Genomic DNA, 22,726 nt, shown 5'->3' on the forward strand with positions numbered 1-22,726 from the left:
CAGTACATTCAGGGCACTGTTTGCATTTGTTAAAGATGTGGATACATTTTTAATGGTTCCCTTCTCCATAATTTAATCTAAAAACCGAATAGTCTAGCAAACTGTAAAACACTCTCACTGGGAGTTATATAGCTGGACACTTTCATAGCTGCTAAAATGAATTTTTTTTAGTGTGTTTTGTTTTACTGTGGCTATGTAAGTGGATTCAGTGACACTTTAAACACTTGGTGAAATTTATGATGCAGTCTGCTAGGTACTGTCGTCATAGATAGTCTGGGCAGACTCTCCAGGATGTGGACCACTTCTCCTTTCCCAATTGAGGCAAGCCAAAAATAAATCCTAACTTGAAAAAGACATTCAGCTGCATTTTCTTAAAACTTCAGCATTGGGAGCTGCTCTTAAGATCATGACGTTGTGTGAAACTTGCAGCACATTCTGCTAATGTTAGTTATGCAATGAGAACGGGAGGGAGCTTCTGATGTGTCTTATTTACTTGTTTTTAATATATGTTTTTTAATTCACTAGACTCCTGGTAATTAAAGATGGGAGGGACAGTTGTATGATCATCTCCATCTCTCTGAAAGGCAGAGTACAGCCCCCTGAAAGCTGATCTATTGGATATTAATCAGATATCAATTGCAGAAGGACACTTCTCTGCCAGTTTTCTCTTTGAGGGAGGAGAGAGGGATACAGTTAATTAGAGCAGGTTCAGACAGCTGATCACTAATTATTGTTCTGTGGGTAGTGTTTTGTGTCCACTTGAAAACACACAAAGGTAGAGTTAACAAAAAGTAAGTAGGTTTTATGCATGAAAGAAATAAGAAGTTTGGTAGGATTGCTTCCAGCATCAGGTATGTGCGTCCTTTTGTTAACCCTACAGATATGGGGTTACTGCATTTCTCCCCCCCCATGGTCATGTTTGTAAAATAAATCTGGGCTGTTGCTGCCAAGGACCAATGTAAGAGATTAGAACAAGTGTCTTTGTGAGATGGTGTTTTATAGTGCCAGAGAACAAGCTTGGTTAGGCGTGTCTGTTGTGGAAAGTTCTGATCTGGCTGTTTTAGGAGGCTTATAATGATGAAACAGTGATGGTGTTTTGGCATAGGCTGTTTCTGTCTAGTACTTCTGTAACTGACTGACCTGCTCATCTTCATTTGTCTTCCTCTGACAAATATTGTAAACTGTGGGAGTGAATTGGGTTTTAGTGAAGGAAGCCTTGGCTGTGGAAGGCAGGGTAGACTGGAGGAACTTGAACCATTACTTTTATCTCTAGCATCGTGGTGTGGGTTTGATGGTCCCTGTTTAGTTTGAGATGGTTGAGCTCCTCTTCTGTGAACCACCACAGTTTGGCTGTGTATGCTCTAGGAAGGCCAAAGACTTCTCTTCTCTACAGTAGTGAGGCTTCAGACAGGCTGTTGATGGATTTTCTGTAGAGGGACAGGTGGACAATCTATTTGCCTTTCCTTGTCCCTAGAATGAAAGGTACTTTTAAACAGAATCTGGTTATAGAAGGTTAAAAAGTAACTTTTTTATTATTGGTGCAAGTCACTCTCTCAGAAAATAGCTGGCACTGGTAAATTAATTTTTTGGTTGTTTATGCCTGTATTGCAGCTTGTTTGGAACCGATGATTTTTATGGCTAGTCCTGAAAGCCAAGTGCACTGCTAAATCCAGATGTTTATTTTTCTCTAGTGGTAAATCTTTAACTGTGTGTGCAGACCTTGTGCACCAGAGAGGAGAGAATTGTACCGGTTGCAGGCAAGTGGAATTTCCCCACTTCCTCCCCCTGAAGCTTTCAGTTTTGAAAATAAGGTTTGTAAACGCACTGGCTGGGAATTCTACTCTTCAATAATATTTGGAAGCGGGGTGAGAGATTGGTTTAATTGGTGTTGTCTCCAAACTGGTCTTTTGCCAATGCACTTATTTTACTGCATGATAAATCTATAGTTAAAATACTTTGTCCCTAGTTTTCTTCTTAGATAGCCGCTTCATGTGCAAGGGAGGAAAGAAATGATAGTAGAGCAGGATAGTTGTTCCCTTTGGATGGGGTTCTCCAGGCCTGAGTAAATGGGGCGGTGGGGACTGCAGAAGCTTGACAGTTTCTAACTTTAGAACTACTCGTGGAATGTACCTAATGCAGTTTCTTCTTGCTGGGAGATTCTAGCAAGGCTGCGGTGGCTGGTGACTTCCTGAAAACCATCTTCACAGAGGAAAGTGTTTTGGGCAGCAGTTACATGCCTAGTCATTAAGCTCAGGTTATCTTTTGAGTTCAGAGGGCTAAGCTTTGTTTCAGTTACTGTTTGCTTGCTTTTTATCTTCTGTCACATCCATACCTTAAGAGCAACAGTTTATTGATATTGAATTGAGGACTCAAGTCTGCACTGGCCATGACTTTGCTTTCTCTGTAGTCCATGGAAATATTCCTCAATGGAGTCTTTCCTATAATCCTGTTATTTCTCCAATTTGTAGCTGTATCTCAGTTAATTATTATTATTTTTATTATTGTAGCTGCACATTGGGACTATGATCTTCTGCCTTGCTTGTGGATGGAATGTGCTCTGTGTACAGTATAAGGACTCCTTGTATTACCGAGACTTGGAAAATCACGTAATCACTTGGAGAACAAGCAGCAAAGTTGAGTGGACAGGGCACAAGGCTGGGGCTCAGGAGGCTTGGGATCAATTCCTTGTTCTCTCACAATCACTGTGTGACATTGGACAAATGATTTAATTTAGCTGCAGGTTTCCCTTCTGTAAAATGGGGAGAATGATACTTATCCTTCTTTGTGAAGCATTTTGAAGTCTGTGACTGAAAGGCGCTGTAGAAATGCGAAGTGTCATTATTTTATTAAACAGTCTTCAGGTAACACAGTACCCAAATGTTTAGAGTGGTGCCATTAACTCCCTGCCTGATCCACAGAATCAGAAGTGAAGGCTGGAGCAGCCCGTGCAAGTGCTGAAGCTCCAAGACACAGGCTTGAGACTAAAAGATCTTCACCAGGAATGTTTGGGCTGGAGAGAAATGAAAAGTGAAGAGCAAGATCTTGCTAGTCCCCACATCATAAATGCTTTGTAATGATCTATTATGGAATTGAATAGGTGTCCTTTTTGGGTGTGTGTGGCAGGTCGGCATGGGATGGAGGTTGCAGGCAGCTGTATGTTGGAGAGAAGGGGGGAGCAAAGACAGTATAATTCACAAGCCCTCAGCAAACAGAAGTTACAGCTGAAGGGAAACGTAATGGATAGCTTACTTTGAACCTGGTCAGAAGAATGCCTTCTCTTTCATGTTGAACACAGACCTGCATAGTAAATAGAAAATTCTACTGGACAAAGTGGACTGGATTCTCCTGGGTCTCGTCCTGGTAGATCAGATGAATTTACAGGAGATGTAAAAACAAGAAAAACTCCAAACACTTGAATATCAAAAGCATGCTAGGCCCGTTGATGGGGGAAGGAAGGGCTTCCTTGCAACACACTTTTAGAGTTACTGTTTTCTCTCTAAGAAAAAAGAAAGTACTTGTGGCACCTTAGAGACTAACCAATTTATTTGAGCATAAGCTTTCGTGAGCTACAGCTCGCTTCATCGGATGCACAAAAGCTTATGCTCAAATAAATTGGTTAGTCTCTAAGGTGCCACAAGTACTCCTTTTCTTTTTGCGAATACAGACTAACACGGCTGCTACTCTGAAACGTGTTTTCTCTTTGACATTTCAAACTATGCAAGACCTTTCAACATAAGATGAGGGAGGGAAAACAAATTGAATTTTCAGTTGGGGGACAAGCCAGATGTTCAAGGAAGGTTGGTATGGACAGGAAAGGGGGAATTAAGAGGTGAGGGGAGACAGAGGGGTTAACTGATATAGTAAATAGATGCAAGTACTTGTGGCACTTCTTTTCCTTTTCCTTTTTCTTTTTGCGAATACAGACTAACACGGCTGTTACTCTGAAACCAGTAAATAGATGATAGGTTTAATCTGTAACTCCTGAGGTTTTTGTGGAAGGGGAAGGGACATGCTGATGAATGATACTTATATTATTGTTTCAATGCTCCTGGCTCAGAAGTGTGAGTGAAACATCTGTTTTTGCCAAGGGGAAATCTGAGGTCTCCCCATGCATAAATGTACAGCTCTGGCTTTCCTCTTTTGAGATGTGAAGCCACCTCTTCTCCCTGAGGCTTTGACCTGTGATAATGATGAGGAAATTTCAGCTTCCCTTCCTGAGGGGTTAGCTTTGTTGCTTCCAGAACATTTTTTGTCTTCTTGTAGGAAATCTGCTGTTGCTAACATAATAAATACTTCTAAGGCACCTTACATTTGAGGATGCCTGAGCACTTTAAAACCATGAATTAACTTAATCTCAAAACACCCTAGTGAGGTAGGGAGTTGTTAGTTTTCCCCGTCTGTAAAATGGGGATAACAAAGTTTGGAGAGTTTGACTTGACAGAATTTGCCCAGGAATAAAACTCCTACCCCTTGATTCTATGTCCTGTGCTTTAACCACTAGATCAGGGATTGGCAACCTTTGGCAAGTGGCCCATCAGGGAAATCCGCTGGTGGCCCGGGATGGTTTGTTTACCTGCAGCGTCTGCAGGTTTGGCCGATTGCAGCTCCCACTGGCCGTGGTCACCGTTCCAGGCCAATGGAGGCTGTGGGAGGCGACGGCCAGCACATCCCTTGGCCCATGCTGCTTCCCGCAGCCCCCATTGGCCTGGAACGACAAACTGCGGCCAGTGGAAGCTGTGATGGGCCGAACCTGCAGACGCTGCAAGTAAACAAACCGTCCCGGACCACCAGCAGATTTCCCTGATGGGCCACTTGCCAAAGGTTGCCAATCCCTGCACTAGACAAACCTTCCTCTTTTTAAAGTAAATGTGTGTGCACGCATGCATACAAAATTGATATAGTGTAGCAAAGCGACCTGTACTTGCAGGTGGAATTTGCACAATAAAGACTTGCAGGTCTTGTGATCCTATAGATGACCAATTATAGAGAGTGCAAATTGGGAGTCTTCCTGTCGTCTTGGACTAGGTGTATGCACACAGGGAATTTATCAATGAACTGCCAAGGGATGGATGGTATCCGTGACTATTTTTACCCAAATTTGTGTATGCTGACATAAGAGTGCAAAAAGAGCAGCTTCCTTTGAGTTATTCTCTATGTAAAGGGATGGATTGCAGAAGGTAGCTAAATTCCTTCTGTTTGTTACTAACACTCCCTTATGCTTTCATGGAGCACTTCATACCTGATGTCTCTGGCATATATACTGTGCTATATGTAAACATTACTATGTGGTGGTCTGCTGAAATCAAAGGGAATGTTTTCACAGGTGTAGCTGTACAGCTCTACACAGGGCATACATAACAAGAAGGGTTAAATATTTTATTATTTCCAAGGGGGTGCATTTAACTTCTTCTATCAGTTGGCTGAATGCAGCTACTCATACCAAAGAATTCACACCATTATCCACTAGTCCTGGCCAAGAATCTTGGGTCTGTTCTTAAACTGGTTTCTTTGACAGAGTGAAAAATGTTGAGCAGTTTTAGAGTGTGTTGTTCTGTAGGGTTAATATTAATTCCATGGTAGTGTTTTTCCCAAAATACTGGCAGCTGTTCTGAAGTTATCCTTTTGTGTTCTCTGACTGCTGGTCTGAGAACACAACCAGTACAAGTGCAAGTTTAACCTGCTTGGTCACCCAGGTTGTATTACACATGCTGATGTTTTTGAACAATTTATTGTTAATACTAGGGCTGTCAAGCGATTAATCGCACTGTTAAACAATAATAGAATACCATTTATTTAAATATTTTTGGATGTTTTCTACATTTTCAAATATATTGATTTCAGTTACAACACAGAATACAAAGTGTACAATACTCACTTTATATTTTTTATTACAATTATTTGTAATAAAACAAAAGAAAAAGTATTTTTCAGTTCACCTAATACAAGTACTGTAGTGCAATCTCTTTATCATGAAAGTTGAACTTACAAATGTAGAATTATGTACAAAAATAACTGCATTAAAAAATAAAACAATGTAAAATTTTAGAGCCTGCAAGTCCACTCAGTCCTACTTCTTGTTCAGTCAATTGCTCAGACAAAAAGTTTGTTTACATTTGCAGGAGATAATGCTGCCCGCTTCTTGTTTACAGTGTCACCTGAAAGTAAGAACAGGTGTTCTCATGGCATTGTTGTAGTCGGCGTCACAAGATATGTACGTGCCAGATGCGCTAAAGGTTCATATATCCCTTCATGCTTCAACTACCATTCCAGGGGACATGTGTCCATGCTGATGACGGGTTCTGCTTGATAACAATCCAAAGCAGAGCGGACCGACGCATGTTCATTTTCATTATCTCAGTCAGCTGCCACCAGCAGAAGGCTGATTTTCTTCTTTGGTGGTTCGGGTTCTATAGTTTCCTCATCGGAATGTTGCTCTTTTAAGACTTCTGAAAGCACACTCCACACCTCGCCCCTGTCTGATTTTTGGAAGGCACTTCAGATTCTTAAACCTTGGGTCCAGTGCTGTAGCTATCTTTAGAGATCTCACGTTGGTACCTTCTTTGCATTTTGTGAAATCTGCAGTGAAAGTGTTCTTAAAATGAACAACATGTGCTGGGTCATCATCCGAGACTGCTATAACATGAAATATATGGCAGAATGTGGGTAAAACAGAGCGAGGGACATAAAATTCTCCCCCAAGGAGTTCAGTCACAAATTTAATTAACACATTTTTTTTTAACAAGCGTCCTCAGCATGGAAGCATGTCTTCTGGAATGGTGGCCGAAGCATGAAGGGGCATATGAATGTTTAGCATATCTGGCACATAAATACCTTGCAGTGCTGGCTACAAAAGTGCCATGCAAATGCCTGTTCTCACTTTCTGGTGACATTGTAAATAAGAGGGCAGCATTATTTCCTATAAATGTAAACAAACTTGTTTGTCTTAGCGATTGGCTGAACAAGAAGTAGGACTGACTGGAATTGTAGGCTCTGAAGTTTTACATTGTTTTGTTTTTGAGTGCAGTTATGTAACAAAAAATTCTACATTTGTAATTTGCACTTTCACGACAGAGATCGCAGTGCAGTACTTGTATGAGGTGCACTGAAAAATACTATTTCTTTTGTTTATCATTTTTACAGGGCAAATATTTGTAATAAAAAATAATATACACTGATTTCAATTACAACACAGAATACAATATATACGAAAATGTAGAAAAACATCCAAAATATTTAATACATTTCAATTGGTATGCTATTGTTTAACAGTCCGATTAACACTGCGATTAATCGCGATACAATTTTTTAATGATTATTAATTTTTTTGAGTTAATCGTGTGAGTTAACTGTGATTAATCAACAGCCCTAGTTAATACATATTTATGTGTGTGGTATCATAATTTACACATGCATAGACATGGATGCATAGACAATCTTGCAATTTAAATAAGCTACAAAACATTTCAGGAGAGATTGGGTCTGGGATTATTGATGAGGAGAAAGGATTTATTGAAGAAGTGGGTGTTAGGCAGGGGACTAGGAGAATAAGGGGGTGCTTGATAATAGATGAAGACAGGAAGAGTAATGCAAGGTTTAGGAGTAAAATGCCTAAAATTGCCTAAAATTATGATGGGCAACACATGTCTTGCAGAGATCCTCAAGGTGGGGTTTCATTCTGCATTTTTTCCCCCTATTGTGCAGTGTAAGCTCTAAACCCCATGAGGAATCTTAAGGGCCATTCACATTATTAACCCTTTGGAGGCTGAATACTTTTCATAGGGTTGCTCTGAACATTAATTTGGGTGGATTTATGCCAGTGTTCTGAGGGTTACAGCTAAATGTTGGAGGATTCAGGATTCCTCCTGCAGGTTCTTTTTCTCAAATTTTGAATGCCCATCTTTCCCCTCCTGTCTGTTTCTAAGGATTGCCATTTCTTGCTGAACCTCTGGTTTGGAGGAGAGCAAGTGTCTTATTGTGGAATTTTTACTTTATTTTATATGTCAGCAAGCTGGATGATGGGGAGTGAATATTGGCATATGGAGGAGGGGGTTCTGCATTAGTGTTGGTTGACCCTGTCCTCTCAGGAAATGGGTTGGTCACATTTTAACTAGTCTCTGTTTAGAAGATTGTTTTCCTGTCATTCTTCCTCTGAAGTGAGTTACTCACATGACAGCACAGAGGAGCATGGAGTTCTGTGTGAGGTGCTCAGATAGCCTTGAGTCTACACATGAAATAAGTTATTAAATAACCTGAAGGTGGAAAAGGGTACTCTCAGCGAATTGGGTTTAGGTATGGAGCAGGGATAAGATAAGCCCTCTCTACAATGGGATGTTTAATTGCATGTTTTTATAGATTCACAGATTTTTATGGCCAGAAAGGACCATTAGATCATCTAGTCTCATCTCCCTGTGTATCACAGGCCACTAAATTTCACCCAGTTATCCATGTATTCGCTTGTGTTTGGCTAAAGGATATCTTCCAGAAAGGCATCCAGTCTCCATCAAGAGATGGAGAATTCACTTAACATTTCAGCCCTTGTCCTGGGGTATATTCTGCATCTGGAGACAGTTACTTGAAAGCATGCCCTTGCGCCAAGCTTCTTTAATCTGTAATTTGGAACAAGCACTGGGGTATTTATCATGTAGATCGTGCTGTCTGTGTACACTGCATTGGGAGAACTGTGCCAAATAGAAAACCAGTCCCTGTCCCGAGGAGTTTCCAAGCTAAATGCTTGAGAGGGTACAAATCAAGACAGCAAACTCAACTATCCCAGTATGGTCACAATTGCTAGAATGCTTCATGGGAATAGGTGGATAGTCAGAAGCCTGGTGGTGAGTTTGGTGTGCTTCAGAAGGCTGCTCCAGATGTCTGAGGCAGCATGGAAGAAGGCCTGAAGTCAGAAGTGGGTGAAGGCGCTGAAGAGCGGTTAGGAGAAAAGCTTGGATGGCTCAGAGGGCCTGTGGGGTGTGGAAGGAGAGGAAATAGAGGGTTACAAGGTGGGGAAGAGCTTCTGAAGCTGATCTAACTAGTGATTAGTCTCCTTGATGAGACAGCATCTCTGTGAAAGAAGCTGTGGCCCCAAATTGTACACCTCCTAAGGAGTCAACCAAGTAATTTAAAATCCCTCTTGGTGTTGGATTAGGAAAGGAGAAATCATCTCTTTCAGGTGCTTTTCTGGTTGTAGGACTGTGAATTAATTCTGTGGGTTGATTTTAACAGTATGGGATGATTTGTGTCTGTTGGGTACTGTTGACTGAAGGCATTTAATATCATTACCAAGCTGAAGTGGTACTGCCTTTGATAAAAGATTTACTTATCAAAGTGCTGCCCTATCAAAGATGAAATGGGGGAGGATTCTTCTACTGCATTAGAGAACCTGCCTTTTACCTCAATACCTTTGTCCTGACCTCACTGTCTTCTACCTCTCCTTCCCCCTTTCCTAGTCCAGTAGAAGCCTTTGTAGCATCTGTCTCTTGGCTGGAAGAACAGATATGTTGCAATGTCATCCATGAGTAAACACTATTAACATTCAATCAGATTGCACTGATTTCTTCCAAGTTCTGGCACGTAAATCTTCTAGACGCTATTATATAGGCAGTTGCCAGGTGATTTGTTATCCTGAGCAATGCTGAGGTTTCAAGGCTCGCTTCTTTGAGTCACATTAGCAGGAATCTGAAGACTAACTAGACTTGTGGGGTATGGTCACTTGTCCTGGATTTGATTTGCTTTACTTAAAAAAGTCCAATATCTGAGGAAAACTGAACAAACTGCCTGATCTCTATGTCTTGAAGCAGTGTGTTGGTGGAATTGCAGATGGACTAGTTTTCTGCTTTATCTGGGCTTACAGCAAACAGAATGTAAAACCTTATCATAAAGACAGGGCTTTCAAATTAAGATAAGGAGCCTTTGATTCTGCCTTCTGTGAATTAATTTCCTTTTCCATACCCTGGTGTTATACAGTTACCTTCTGTTGAGCTATTGTTCAAAGCCCCTCTGTTAAGTCACTGGAGGATGTTAACGTCTATTGATCCTAAAGCAGCCAGATCTTTTCTGCTCACAAACGTTTAGCCAGTTCAGCCAGGTGGTCCAGGTCCTGCCTGCTTGGAAGGATAGCATGGTTATAGCTTCCCTTTACAGTGGGATTGGAAACAGGAAAGGAATCTCTATTTCCTGTGACCCGGGAAGCATTTATATGAATTTACCTGTTGCACAGTATGTGTAATTATGCAGTAAAGTCAAGCTGTTTAGCTGAGCTGCAATATGTTGTTTAGTAAGGGAGTACCCCAGATTAATATCCCCTTTCTGTATTAGGTTGTTCCCAAGGGAGGCGGTCTGTATTTCAGAGCCACTCTTAGTTCACTGATAATGTATTACTTAGAATTATTGGGGAACCTGTCTGTCTAAGCTGCACAGCTGGGTGCTTGATTTCACTGTAAGAAGCTGCACCACCTAGGACGCATGACCCTTGGTGCGGGAAGTTGGAATCTTATCCAGAGCTTGCTCTGAGTAAAAATTTGCCCAGTTGGCTGCCCTATTCAAGAAGCCTCTTGTCTGGAGCTTCAGTGCATGGAGGTGCTAAAGCTATTAATGGGACTAATTAATTTCCACATACCCCACTATACTATCATAGAGAATAATTACGTTCTGTCAAGTGAAGTGCCTCCTTTCTTTCTAGTGACATATGAAAGTAATATTTTAATTCCTACTCCGCAGTGTAAAATAACAGTTTCTTTCCTTTCACAATTTGTTCTAGACAGGATCCAAGAGTGCTGAGCTAGGTATTCACTTAGCTTGGCAGATTCTGTTGTGGTGGGAGCTGCACAGACAGGAAATGCAGGCCTCCTAGCTGATTCACAGAACAAATCTGGCCTGTAACAGAAACGCGGAGCTGGCTTCATGACTAGGTATAATAGGTGATGCTCAGGGCGTTGTGCAGAGGGAGGTACTGAGTATGCTAAGAGTAGGGGAGGTAGTTAAATGGGCAGAGCCTCTTGTGGAAGGAGTGGCTTGGTTGCTCTTCTGACTTGTGTTGAGGTGCTGTGAGAGGACGTAGCAGAGGAACAGGCTTCTTCTTTCACTCAGTTTTTCTTTCAAAAATGGCAATTTTCTCTTCTTTCTTTTAGACTTGGCAAAGCCTCCAGTAATTGAGCCAAAGGATCCGGAACAGCTGCTAATGCAGACGCCCCAGAGAAACCCACTGCTGCTCTCCCACACCCTACAGGAGCTGTTGAGCAAGGACACGGTGCAGGTGGAGCTTATACCTGAGAAGAAGGGCCTCTTTCTGAAACATGTGGAGTATGAAGTTTCCAGCAAGGTAACGCGGGAGAACACCGGTGTCTGTGGGAGAATGTGTGTTTCCTCAGGAGTTTCCATGCAATGGTTTAACCTAGATTCAAAAGCCAGATCATTTTTTTTTTTTTAATCTGTTCAATGTATTGGTGATGCTGGTTTGAGTCAGGCATTCATGGAGGTATCTTTTACAGTTGTGCCACTGCAGCTCAATCCTAACCTCTGCTTTTCCGATACTGGGCCTCTCCAAAGCAGGGACTGACAAGTACTGTTGTCGTTTTGTAAGGTGAACGGACACCCTCTGAGGACTAGAGCGTAACGACCAAACTCACTTGAAGACTAGACTGTATATGAATGCACATATGGCACAGCCAGCAGCAATGCAGGTTCTCCCATACCTCTCCCAGTTCACTTCCCCAATCCTGACTGTAGGGACCACCTTTGGAGCAGGAGGGGAGTTCAGTTTCTATGTCCCATTCAATTTTTGTCCCCTTTGTGAGACTGCTCACTAGTGTCTTCTGTGATGGGTTTTTTTTTTCTTTTTCTGATGAGGCTATCTGTCCCATAAGAACTGGCCCAAGAGCACCAGCTCACTCCACACAGGTCACCAAAGAAGCAACTGTCTGACAGTGTTGTAGCAGTTTTCAGTCACTACTGTCCTCAGCCAGAGTCACCTTCGGATCACAGGTTTGAGAGACTTCTTATCCCATTACCAATTCCCTGAGCCATCGTTCTTCCGACAGTTCTCTTTCTGTGTAATGAGATTCTTCATAAAGAGGCAGTAGCTATGCCTTGGGCACCAGCTTAAATCTGCAAGAGCAAATCTGACTGCTGATTGCCGAGCAGACATGAGAAAGCCCTAAGAGCTGTATCCATTGTGCTCCAGTTATTAATCTTGTTGGGTTATTTCTGAAATGGCACAGCTCTGCAATAAGAACTAGCAGTGTACGATGCACATGTGACGTGGATGGATGTGATGACATTTAGTCTTTTCAACATGCTATTCCATCAGCCAAATGTGGTTTTTAAATGACTTGCCAACGTGCCTTTTGAGTGTCTCTCTTTGTGTGCTACATCACTCATTTTGGACCCAAATTAATCTCCAAAACCTGGGTGTTCTCACTGTTCATTCCTGTAACCTGACATCAGAAATGCAAAAATCTTGAAACTAAGGTTATAAGAAACTTTAACGCTGTTTTAGGAATCCCACAACAGTTCCTACTTTCTCCTCATTCTGCTGCATGACTCACTAAAAAGGTCAAACAGCTGGGTTTTGGAGGGCTGAGAACTACGTTTGTTCAAAGCTGTTTTGCTTCCCATGGCATTAGACCTGGTTTGGTGGATGTTACCAGGAACACCAGCATTGAAATGCTCCTTAATGATGATAGGGTGCTCATTGAAAATTGTATTGTTCCTTTATGTCTTTTTGTGGAGGAATTATGTGGACTGACAGCAAGTTTAGGGACATCTACCACCTCCTTCCAGTAACCCACAGAAAACATTTCCCCTTTCCTTTATAAAATGTCTTTGCCCCCATGTTTTGCGTGTATGGAATTTGAAATGTGCTCTTTGCTGAAACTCTTGTTCCCAAAGGGACCTAACCCACCAGCAAGCTATCTAAGTGCATAATTGAGAGGTGGCTGGAGGGTTCTGTGTGACTTTATTTTTTACTGTTCGCTTAAAGCAAGTGGTCTGCAAATCCAATAAATGTACCAGCCACTCTCTTCAAGTCCCACATGTGGCTTTAACTCCTCCTGGCTGCAAGGAAATTACTGAAATGCTGTTATTGTCCTGTCTGAGTGTTGTGAGGTTTCTCTCTCTATTGCAGCGCTTCAAGTGCTCTGTGTACAGGCGATACAATGACTTTGTGGTATTCCATGAGATGCTGCTTCAGAAGTTCCCATATCGTATGGTGCCGGCACTTCCTCCAAAGAGAATGCTGGGAGGTAAACCTGGGTCTTCCTAGTGACTGGATGGGCTTTGGTATGCATGTGCTCATGAGAATACAGTCAAGAATGCACATGTCTCGAAGAATCCATAGCATTTGTTGTTCTCTGGTTCAAAAAGCAGCGCTGACAGTGTAGTGCATACCGTGGGGAGGCACTGCACTGCATTGCTGGAAGTCATTTTCAGATAAGACATGAATGTAAAGTTCCACTGGCGACTCTCCAGGTGTAAGTTGAAAATCCGATGGCATTCATGAAAAGAGTAAGGCTAGCCCTAGAGTGAGGGATAGACCTAGAATAGGGAAGAGTTTCAGCTATTTCTTTCCCAGTAAAGTAGGTTATAATGTCGATGGTGCTGACGCACATTGGCGAGTGCAGAATGGCTACTGTATCATTGCGCTTTGTGAAGTGCTCTGAGTATGAAAGGTGCTTTAGACACCCCTTCCCTCTTCGGTGGCGGGAGAACCATAGAGATGGAAAGTGGGGGAAATCATTTGCATATGAAAAGGTTTAAATGCTCCAGGAGAAATGAGTGTATAAAAAGTGTTCACACCCCTCAGTGAGAGCGTGTCTTACTCCAAGTTTTCTTTGTTCAAGCTTATGGCCTTTATTTACAAGCATGGAGACTCTAAGTAAATAGCTTCTGTAGGCTGTGTCATCTCCCCCGGAAACCTTTCTGTACCAATATTGGTCACATGAATTAAGTAACTGTCCGTATATAAAAGGTAACTTCCTATCAGAGAGATCCTTGTTCTTCTCTGACAAAAATCACCTATCTCAGGAGTAGCTTTTTTCTTCTTTAAAATCAGAGTGTCTAGTTATGTAGAGTCAAAATAGAAACTAAAAAGATGAATGATGGGTTTGGAATCAGACTGTCATTTCCTCCATATTCTAATGGTTACAATGTACTTGTGGATAGTGAAATACTCCAAGCTTGACTACACATCAAAGCTACTTTGGATACATCTTTCTCTAGTCTGAAATCTTGACACGTTTTTAAGTTTTATTTTTATTATTTAATACATTACATAAGTCTTTTATACAGTTCTGTTTTGTTTCTGCTTTATCTGCTAAAGAACAAGCCTTTCACTGTCTTGTCTTCTGCCCATATTGCCAAGCTTAACATTTCACAATAAATTATTCATTTAATTTAAGGAGTCCACATTATGCCATAGAAAAAGAAGAATCAGAAATTAGTGAAAGGTTCTGGCGCAGGGTTTAAAGTGAACCAGAACAGGCCAGAATGATGATTCTGGAGCTACTCTGGTAGTGTTGTCAATTTCTGCAGAATGTAAGATGTCAGGATGATTTTTTTTTTTTTTAAAATATAACTCTTGAGGTTTCAAAGGTAATTCTTGAATATGATCTAATGCAGTGCAGTCTGTGAGAATTTGAAGACCTACAGCCTGAAACAATACCTGTGAGAAGAGTGACCTGCTCCTGTTAATATTAGTGGAGAGTTGACGCTTAAACTGAACAATAACTAATGGCAACAATATTGAATGTCAACACTATTTCACTGCTGATCATTTTATTTAAGAGGATTTCCCAGTGAGTACAGATATCATAGAAGTTAGAGAGGCAAAACATCTATTAGGTTATCTTTTTCCAGCCCCATATTAGTACTGGATTATTCTCTACTGTATATCTTCCACTCCTTTATTCTGTTTGTTTCTAAATTATCCAAATGTTGGCTTCCCATGGGAGACTATTCTGTAGTCCAACAGATCTCACATTTAGGAAGTTATTTGCCTTCTGATTTTTTTCCCCATCTTAATTTTTCCTTTTAAAAAAAAATCTCCTTGTTGCTAGTTCTGTCCAGGGTTGTGCATGAGCCATAAAGAAAGGGGGTGGCAGTAGCCACTAGATGACGAGTGTGTAGCAATTGGAACGGATCAGAGTTTCACCACTCTCTCCTTCCCTTCCATGCACTTGGACTTGAGTTTGTCTTTCCATGCATGGTAGTAAGTACTGATGACCTAGAAAACCTTACAAGAAACAGAACTACTGTTCAAAGTTTTCCTGGCAATTGCTGTTTCACTGCATGTTATCAGTGGGTGGCTATGTCTAGTTAGATTAATAAAACAGGGAAGCAGAATTGCAGAGCACAAGATTTTAGGGAGTCTGAGTGGACTTGTGACTTGAGCAACTGAAAATCACTTTGTGGGGAAGGATCATTATGGGACCGCTGGTGGCCAACAAACTCAAGTTAAAGGTGAACGAGGAAGCAAAAGGCTGTGATGCCCTTCACTGTCCCTTTACGATGTGAAAATGTTGCCAGAGACCATTCTAATAAGCTGTGTCGGGGGTCACTAAGCTATTTGTGTACTTAGAAGGCTGCATCATTTTCTTTGCAATCCTTTCTTCTCCCTTAAAAAAAAAAAAGAGCTGCTATCCTTTTTTGTTTTTTTTTTGTTCAACTTTACAACTATCAGCTCTGGACTTCACTTCTTCCTGGAAGACTTTAGCGTGATGTTTGAATTACTTGCATAAGGACATGACAGTAGTCTGAAATCTGAACCCCTCCCATTTCCAGGAGGATGAGTTGCTGAACTTCTTGTAGCCTGACAATTAGGACTTAGGAGAGCTGTACCTTTAGGGTTTAGTTTATTGTGAATTGCCTACCACGTCCTCCAAAGGTCTCAGCAAAGTCTTCCACAGAAAAGAAGAAAACCAGTTTTAACAAAACAAAAAACAAATGAACAACAAAACACAACACACCAAACCAAAACAAACAAACAAATCCCAGCCCAAACAATGTATGGGGCAAGGGAACTTCTGGGGAAAATATTTTGAAGCCACCTTTCCACAACATAAAGGAGCAAAAAAGGGTACAAATGTTAATTTTGCTTTGCATGTCATCTATTAAAGATATGGGGTGATTCACTTTGTAGTTGGACCAGAATTTGTAGCAGGTGCTTTTAAAAATTATCTGTATTGCAGTAGTTCCCAGATGCTCCACACAGGATAAGAGTCCCATTGTGCCAGATGCAGCATAAACATAAAGGAAGAGAAACTCCGGCTACGTCTACACTATAGACCTTACAGTGGCTGGAGCTGCGCTGCTGTCAGGTCTCCCGTGTCATTGCTCTATGCCAAGGGGAGAGAGCTCTCTTGTCAGCATAATTAAACTACCCCCAACGAACGGCGGTAGCTGTGTCGGTGAGAGACACACTCTCACCGACATAGCGCTGTCCGCATCGGCGCGTCTGTTGGCAAAACTTACGTCGGTCAGGAGTGTGTTTTTTTTCACACCCCTGACTGACAAAAATGCTAGTGTAGACATAGGAGCTTGCAATCTAAGGGTCCAATCCTGCAAGTTCACACTGCTTAACTTGACTCACCTGAGTAGTCCTGTTGAGGTAAATAGGTGCAGAAGGGTTTGCAGAACTTAAGACAAGCTGTAACAGACCATTTGAGGGTGTGGGGGTTTGCAGTGTTCTGATAAGTAATGGCTAGACCAGTGAACCCAGCAGATCTGTTGCATGGAGCTGATGGAAGGCACCGATAGTACTGTTCTTGGGTTTTGCTGCAGATGTAAATGCAAGGGAGCAGTGGGACATGATGCTGCCTTACCCTCGTTCTGAGCCAGTTGCAATGCCTGATGCATTAACACTAATGTAGTGTTCCCTCCTGTAGCTGACCGAGAATTCATAGAGTCTAGGCGGCGGGCTCTGAAGCGTTTCATTAATCTGGTGGCTCGACATCCCCCTTTCTCGGAAGACGTGCTCCTGAAGCTCTTTCTCTCCTTTAGTGGCTCGGTGAGTACTTGTTGGTGATGCCACGTGTTTGCACTGGGAAACAGTTACCGAGTTTAGAGCTGCCTGTTGCCTGCACATTTGTCATCCTCACAATTGTGATCCTGGCTACCAGGGGCTAGTGGAGTATATCGTCCACACTAGGTAACTCTGCTACTGGACAGTGGGATGTGTTATCTCTGCAATGCTGTAGGCACGATACCTTAAAAATAATTCTTTTTCCTGTGGCAATATATGTCACACCACTCCTTATCTCTGATGCTCCCCAGAAAGGTATTTGACCAGGGGAGAGCTAAGAAACATTGTTCTAGGACTTCTCAGTCTCCTAATGCAGACTTTTAGCACAGGAAGAACTTTCTCCTCAGACGAATGCAGCATTTAAAGTGGAGGGTTAACATTTATATGTGTTTAAATTTTAGGAGAAGAGGGTGATACAGGAGTTGGAAATTCATAGAGAGAGATGGGTCAGGGCCTACAAATGGACTCAGTATGTGGAATCACTTTTTTCCATGCCTCATTCGCATGAGGGGTTGATTTTTTTCCCTCAAGGTGGAAGGGTTAAATGTCATGAAAAGGTGGCCCCTTTCCATGTGTAATAAAAGCAACCATCAACTGTGGATTGTTGCTTTATTGCATGAGGAGGCCCTGGTTTTAACAGGATTGAAATTGCCATTCATTGTCACTGTGTGAATTGCCAGATGGGTTTAATTGGTTGGTTGGTGGTTTCTTTTGCTTTTCTAGGATGTGCAGAACAAGCTGAGGGAGTTGGTACAAGGTGTGGGAGATGAGTTCATGACTTGTCAACTAGCCCCCCGGGCCAAGGTATTTTTCTTTATGGTGCATAATTGCAGTCTTAATACCAGTAGCCCAAGTGCACAAGGTCTTGTATCTGCTGGGTAAAAGAGAGGGGCTGTAGTTGAAAGGGAAAAGAGCAATTTCCACAGAGAACTGTAAAGGACCTTCTTTTGACTTGATCTTCTGTTTTCTTCGTAACAAAACATATAGCTGGTTATTTCCAGGCCCAGTATGTCCAGCCTGGGTCTGTTTAGTAAAATGATACAAAATTAGTGTGAGAGAAGTCTTTGTCCAAATGCACATTCTTTCGGTAACTATAAATAACCTACACAGTTTGAAAGTTCATCCTGTCGCTTACTATTCCTTTGTGTCATAATCCCTCTTTGTCTATGAGAGAAGCTATGAATCTCACCGTGGTTTGTTCATTTGTTTGGGGAAGGCTGCTGTACCTTAGTTGTGTATCTTGCTTGCTGAATCTGACATTGCTGCTCCCCTGAGTTGCTTGCTTTTGTGGAAGTTCAGCCTGGGGTGAGGGGAAAATAAAGCAGCCAGTGAGGGTTAAATGTTGCTTATGGGTTTGTGTTTTTTTTTTTTTTTTTTTTTAAATGGCCTTTACAGTACCTCGCATAATGGGCCTCTGGTCTGTGACTGGGGCTCCTACGTGCTATTGCAATAGAAATAAATAATAAAGATGGTACCTTTATTACTCAGCAGTCCTGCCCCCTATGTGTGCATTATTCACAGTGCTTGACGCTAGGGACTATTCAAACTTTTACTGATGTTACCTCTGCAGAGCAAGCTCAGCTATTGGAGACTGCGGTGGATCCTACTGTGGCCCATGCATCACCAGTAGAATTGTTAACTGAGCTGTGGTTGCACAATGTTTTACTGATGAGGTACAAGCCAGAAGCAGCTCAACTCAGCTTGTAATACCTGGTTGAGTTTGCAGGGCTACAGTTAAGAGTTCTGACCTGGAGTCACTGATAGGCCTGGAACATCATAATGCCATTTTCAATGGCTCCTCTCAGAACATAAAACCATTTTCAGTGTCACCAGGTTAAGACTCCTAATCTCTTTGTTTGTGATTTATCGTGCAACTGAGTCCATTACTAAGATCTCTTTTGCTGCCTCAGGACTTCCTCCCAGCCGACATCCAGGCCCAGTTTGCTGCCAGTCGAGAGCTTATCCGAAACATCTACAACAGCTTCTACAAACTGCGGGACCGTGCAGAAAGAATAGCTTCCCGCGCCATTGATAATGCCTCAGATCTTCTCATATTTGGAAAGGAACTAAGGTAGATTAGGGTGTGAGGACTCCCTCTAGAGCACACTTCTGTGAACAGTCTTGAGTTCTGAAGAGAGCAGTAGGTGTACCAGTAGAATGTCTATGGGAATGAGACATGTCTTTCTGAAGACGCATGGCACAAACCAGGTTCGCGTTTTCCTGTTGCAGAGAGAAGAAAACATAGTAGGTGTGTTCCCCTGGGTGAGGGGGAGAAAACAGCATTGACATTTTGGATCTGATTTACACTTGTGTGAAATGGTACAGCCCCCAAGTACATGGGGGTGTGGTCATGCACATTCATAGACCCTTTTACATGCTGTATATGTTCACACACGCCGCATTTTTGTTTTAAATTGAAAACACTAATATTCTTGCTAGTGCACAGTTTCTTTCATTTTCTCTCGTTTGTGTGCATACACTCACCCACATATACGGGTCCCAACCTGCTATCACTGTGCTGTGCTGTTAACTTGACCCTTCTTGGGGAGTAGGTATAAACTTACTGCCACCTGATTCCTAGGGGACTCTATTTCCCCAGAGCCTACTAGTGAGTTTTGAGAGGGGGAACTTCCAGTAACTGCTGGGATGGGTAAATCATCACACTAACCGAGCTGCTTAGTGGCAACTGACTCACTGCCTCTTCTTTCCTCTCCCAGTGCTTTGGGCTCAGACACTACACCACTTCCCTCCTGGGCTGCTCTGAACAATAGCACGTGGGGGACTCTGAAACAGGCCTTGAAAGGCTTGTCTGTCGAATTTGCGCTGTTGGCCGATAAGGCTGTACAGCAGGTGAGTTCCTTTGCCATTTGCTTCTCCTGTATTATTGCAATTGTTGCACTGAGAGGGGTGTTTTTGCCTAGTGTCACCTCTTGATTCATAGGCCTTCTAGGCATGGGTGCCCCAGAAATTACTTCCCCTTTCTTTGCAGCTATGCAGGCATCAGTCTAAAGCCATGTCCAACTGGCCAGGTATGCTACTGGGCTACATGTTCTGACTGGTGGAATTAAACTCAAAGGTGTTCAGGCAGGGAAAGCACAGTGAGGAGGGGAAAAGTGGGGGGAACCTTTTTAAAAGGTTTAAATAAAGTAAATAGTGACTGTCCCAAGCTGTCCAAAAATCCTGTACTCTGCCTGGCTAAGATCATATGGTGAATATAGTCCAGCAGAACCTGTTTCTGTATCCAGTTGTGACCTTCACCACTTGTTAAACACTACATGAAACTCATTCAGACAGAACACAAGAGGTCTTTTTGCTGTTGAAACAGCACAATGTGATGATGACCATTGGAATAACACGAGCAAATGGCAATCCAGAAAGATGAGTGATCGTTTCTCTTCACTACAACCATCACTTCATGCTGCTAAAGATATTCTGGGTGCTTTACAGATAAATAAAACCAGTTTCCTGCACCGAGGATCCTAAGTTCTTGAGAGCCACACACATAACACGGACACAGGAAGGGAGATGGGACATAAACAAACAAGCAAGTGCTGAAGTTTAGCTTGTGTCTTGTCAGCTCTGCTTTCTGTTTCATTAAGTCTTCTAAGTGCTGGTGTTTATAGGTCACCTGGAATAGGTGTGTCTTAAGGAGGGAAGATTAAATCCTGGTGGATTCTATGAGTGCAGGGGTTCCAGACAGAGCTGCATGGAAAACCTCAGAGGACTCATGATGCCAACCTCTTGTTGCAGTGATCAGGCAATCAGAATGCTATTCCTGTTCCAATTAGTTCTGTGTTCATCCTAGTGTCCAAGCCTAAAATCTCCAGTCCCGTTGTGAGAGCTGCTTGATGTAGCTATGTAATGGTTGGTGTGCCCTGGAGATTACAGTGGAGGGTCAACATACTGGCTGGGTTTGAGGAGCTGTGAAGTGTGCTCTTGCCAGGCTTATATGAAATGTACTTGTCTCTTGTTTTCTAGGGAAAACAGGAAGAGAGTGATGTGGTGGAGAAGCTGAACCTTTTCCTGGATTTACTTCAGTCCTATAAAGTGAGTGCTGCTGTTTCTCTGCCAGTGAGAAAGTTGTTGAGAACAGTTTTGTGCTTTTTAGAGGGTGTAACGCCAAGTGAATGGAAAACTAGCTGGACAGTCAGTTCGGAGGCAAACTGGCATCATGTAGAGTGAGGGGATTGATTCTCCCCCTTGGCTAGCTCTGAAGTGTTACGGATCTGCTCTTGGCTCATTAAGTTTTGTGGACACCAAACCTTGCAAGGAGTTAAAGATATCCGTCTGCTTCACTTGTGGGAATCAGCTAATCTTTTTCATAAGTCAGCTATTTTGGGGGCAGGAAAAGAGAATGAATTTAGTAGACCAGCCTTTTACGTGTGAAGACATTAGTTCAGTTAGAACTGAAATGAGTTTTACAATCTCAGCCTACTCCTTCATGGACACCCTGCAGAAAGCATCTAAATGCAGTTCAACACAGTTGGCAGCCTTCCTGAAGAGGGGCCCAGTCCAGGATTGAAATAGCAGGGCACTGCAAGCTAACAAGAGGTTAATTAGTAATGCTTAATATTGAAAAGGGATATGCAGATAGTAAGTTTGGTGTTGGTAAAGTTCAAGGCACATTGACAGAGATGCAGCTTCAGATCACCTGCTGTATCCTCCGTTTTGGCTCAGAGCAGTTCTGGTTCTCGTCTTAAAAGGCTTTATTTGAAATAGTCCAGAGTTTAGAAATTGCATGGGACACCTTACATGCCCTCAGCTGTGTATCTCCCAGATGTGCACATTTTCTTCTCCCCACCCTCTCCCATGGCTCACTTTCCTGTGTCTAGGCTCTGGCATGGGGTCAGTATCAGTTGTTTTCCTTTGTCCTGAAGGATCTGTGTGAGAGGCACGAGAAGGGAGTACTGCACAAACACCAGCGAGCTTTGCACAAGTATAGCATGATGAAGAAGCAGATGATGAGTGCCACTGTGCAGAACAAGGAGCCAGAGTCCGTGGAACAGCTGGAGTCCCGAATTGTGGAGGTAGGGGGCAGATGTTTCTGTGTGTGTGGGAGTGATGGGTTGCATGTGTATTGGATGGAAACTTCTTCCTAATACTGCCATAATGTGGCTTATCCGTGTTTTTGGAAGAGGCAGAAAGGGTCACCCATAGATCTTAGTCTTATTCAGATTAAGTGCTGTGCTGCAAGGAAAGAGTCTTTGTTCTAATGAACACTTACTGCTGGTTTTTGGCATCAAAAACAAGGTGGTCCAATATAGCTGCCTGTAGGAAGTGCAGAAATGCACAATCTGCATGGTGGAAAGTGCTTGCTATGTGACCTCTCCAGTTGCTGTCAAGCAAAATGGGCACAGGACTGCATTTCTGATTTTTGGCAAGTGCTTGAGTTACAGGGTAGAGAGGAGAACTTGTGCTCTGCTGGTGTGAGTGCACACTGAGGATGATGCATTTCTTCCAGCCCCCCGTGCACCTCCCTTCTGGACAGTGAGGTTAACTGGGTTTTTTGTCTCTCAGCAAGAGAATGCCATCATGACCATGGAGCTGCGGAATTACTTTTCTTTGTACTGCCTGCACCAGGAGACACAGCTAATCCATATCTACCTGCCTCTCACTTCCCACATCTTGGGAGCTTTTGTCAACTCCCAGATCCAGGGCCATAAAGAGGTAAGTTCTTCAGTCAACTTGCCTCCCTTCCTCCAGTTGAAAATATGT

At 42.5% G+C, this 22,726-nt stretch overlaps 1 protein-coding gene across 1 annotated transcript in view; it reads left to right on the plus strand.

Annotated features, from left to right (window-relative positions):
* The window catches only part of SNX8 (sorting nexin 8), a 32,171-nt gene that overhangs the window by 2,858 nt on the left and 6,587 nt on the right, over positions 1-22,726 (plus strand). Inside the window, 9 exon segments of the mRNA XM_073361995.2 lie at positions 11,124-11,314; positions 13,118-13,235; positions 16,875-16,996; positions 17,735-17,815; positions 18,922-19,082; positions 19,729-19,861; positions 20,990-21,058; positions 21,889-22,038; positions 22,529-22,678. Coding sequence (XP_073218096.1) covers positions 11,124-11,314; positions 13,118-13,235; positions 16,875-16,996; positions 17,735-17,815; positions 18,922-19,082; positions 19,729-19,861; positions 20,990-21,058; positions 21,889-22,038; positions 22,529-22,678 — 1,175 coding nt within the window.

The sequence above is a fragment of the Lepidochelys kempii genome, chromosome 10 (assembly GCF_965140285.1).
Source record: "Lepidochelys kempii isolate rLepKem1 chromosome 10, rLepKem1.hap1, whole genome shotgun sequence".
Taxonomy (NCBI): Eukaryota; Metazoa; Chordata; order Testudines; family Cheloniidae; genus Lepidochelys; species Lepidochelys kempii.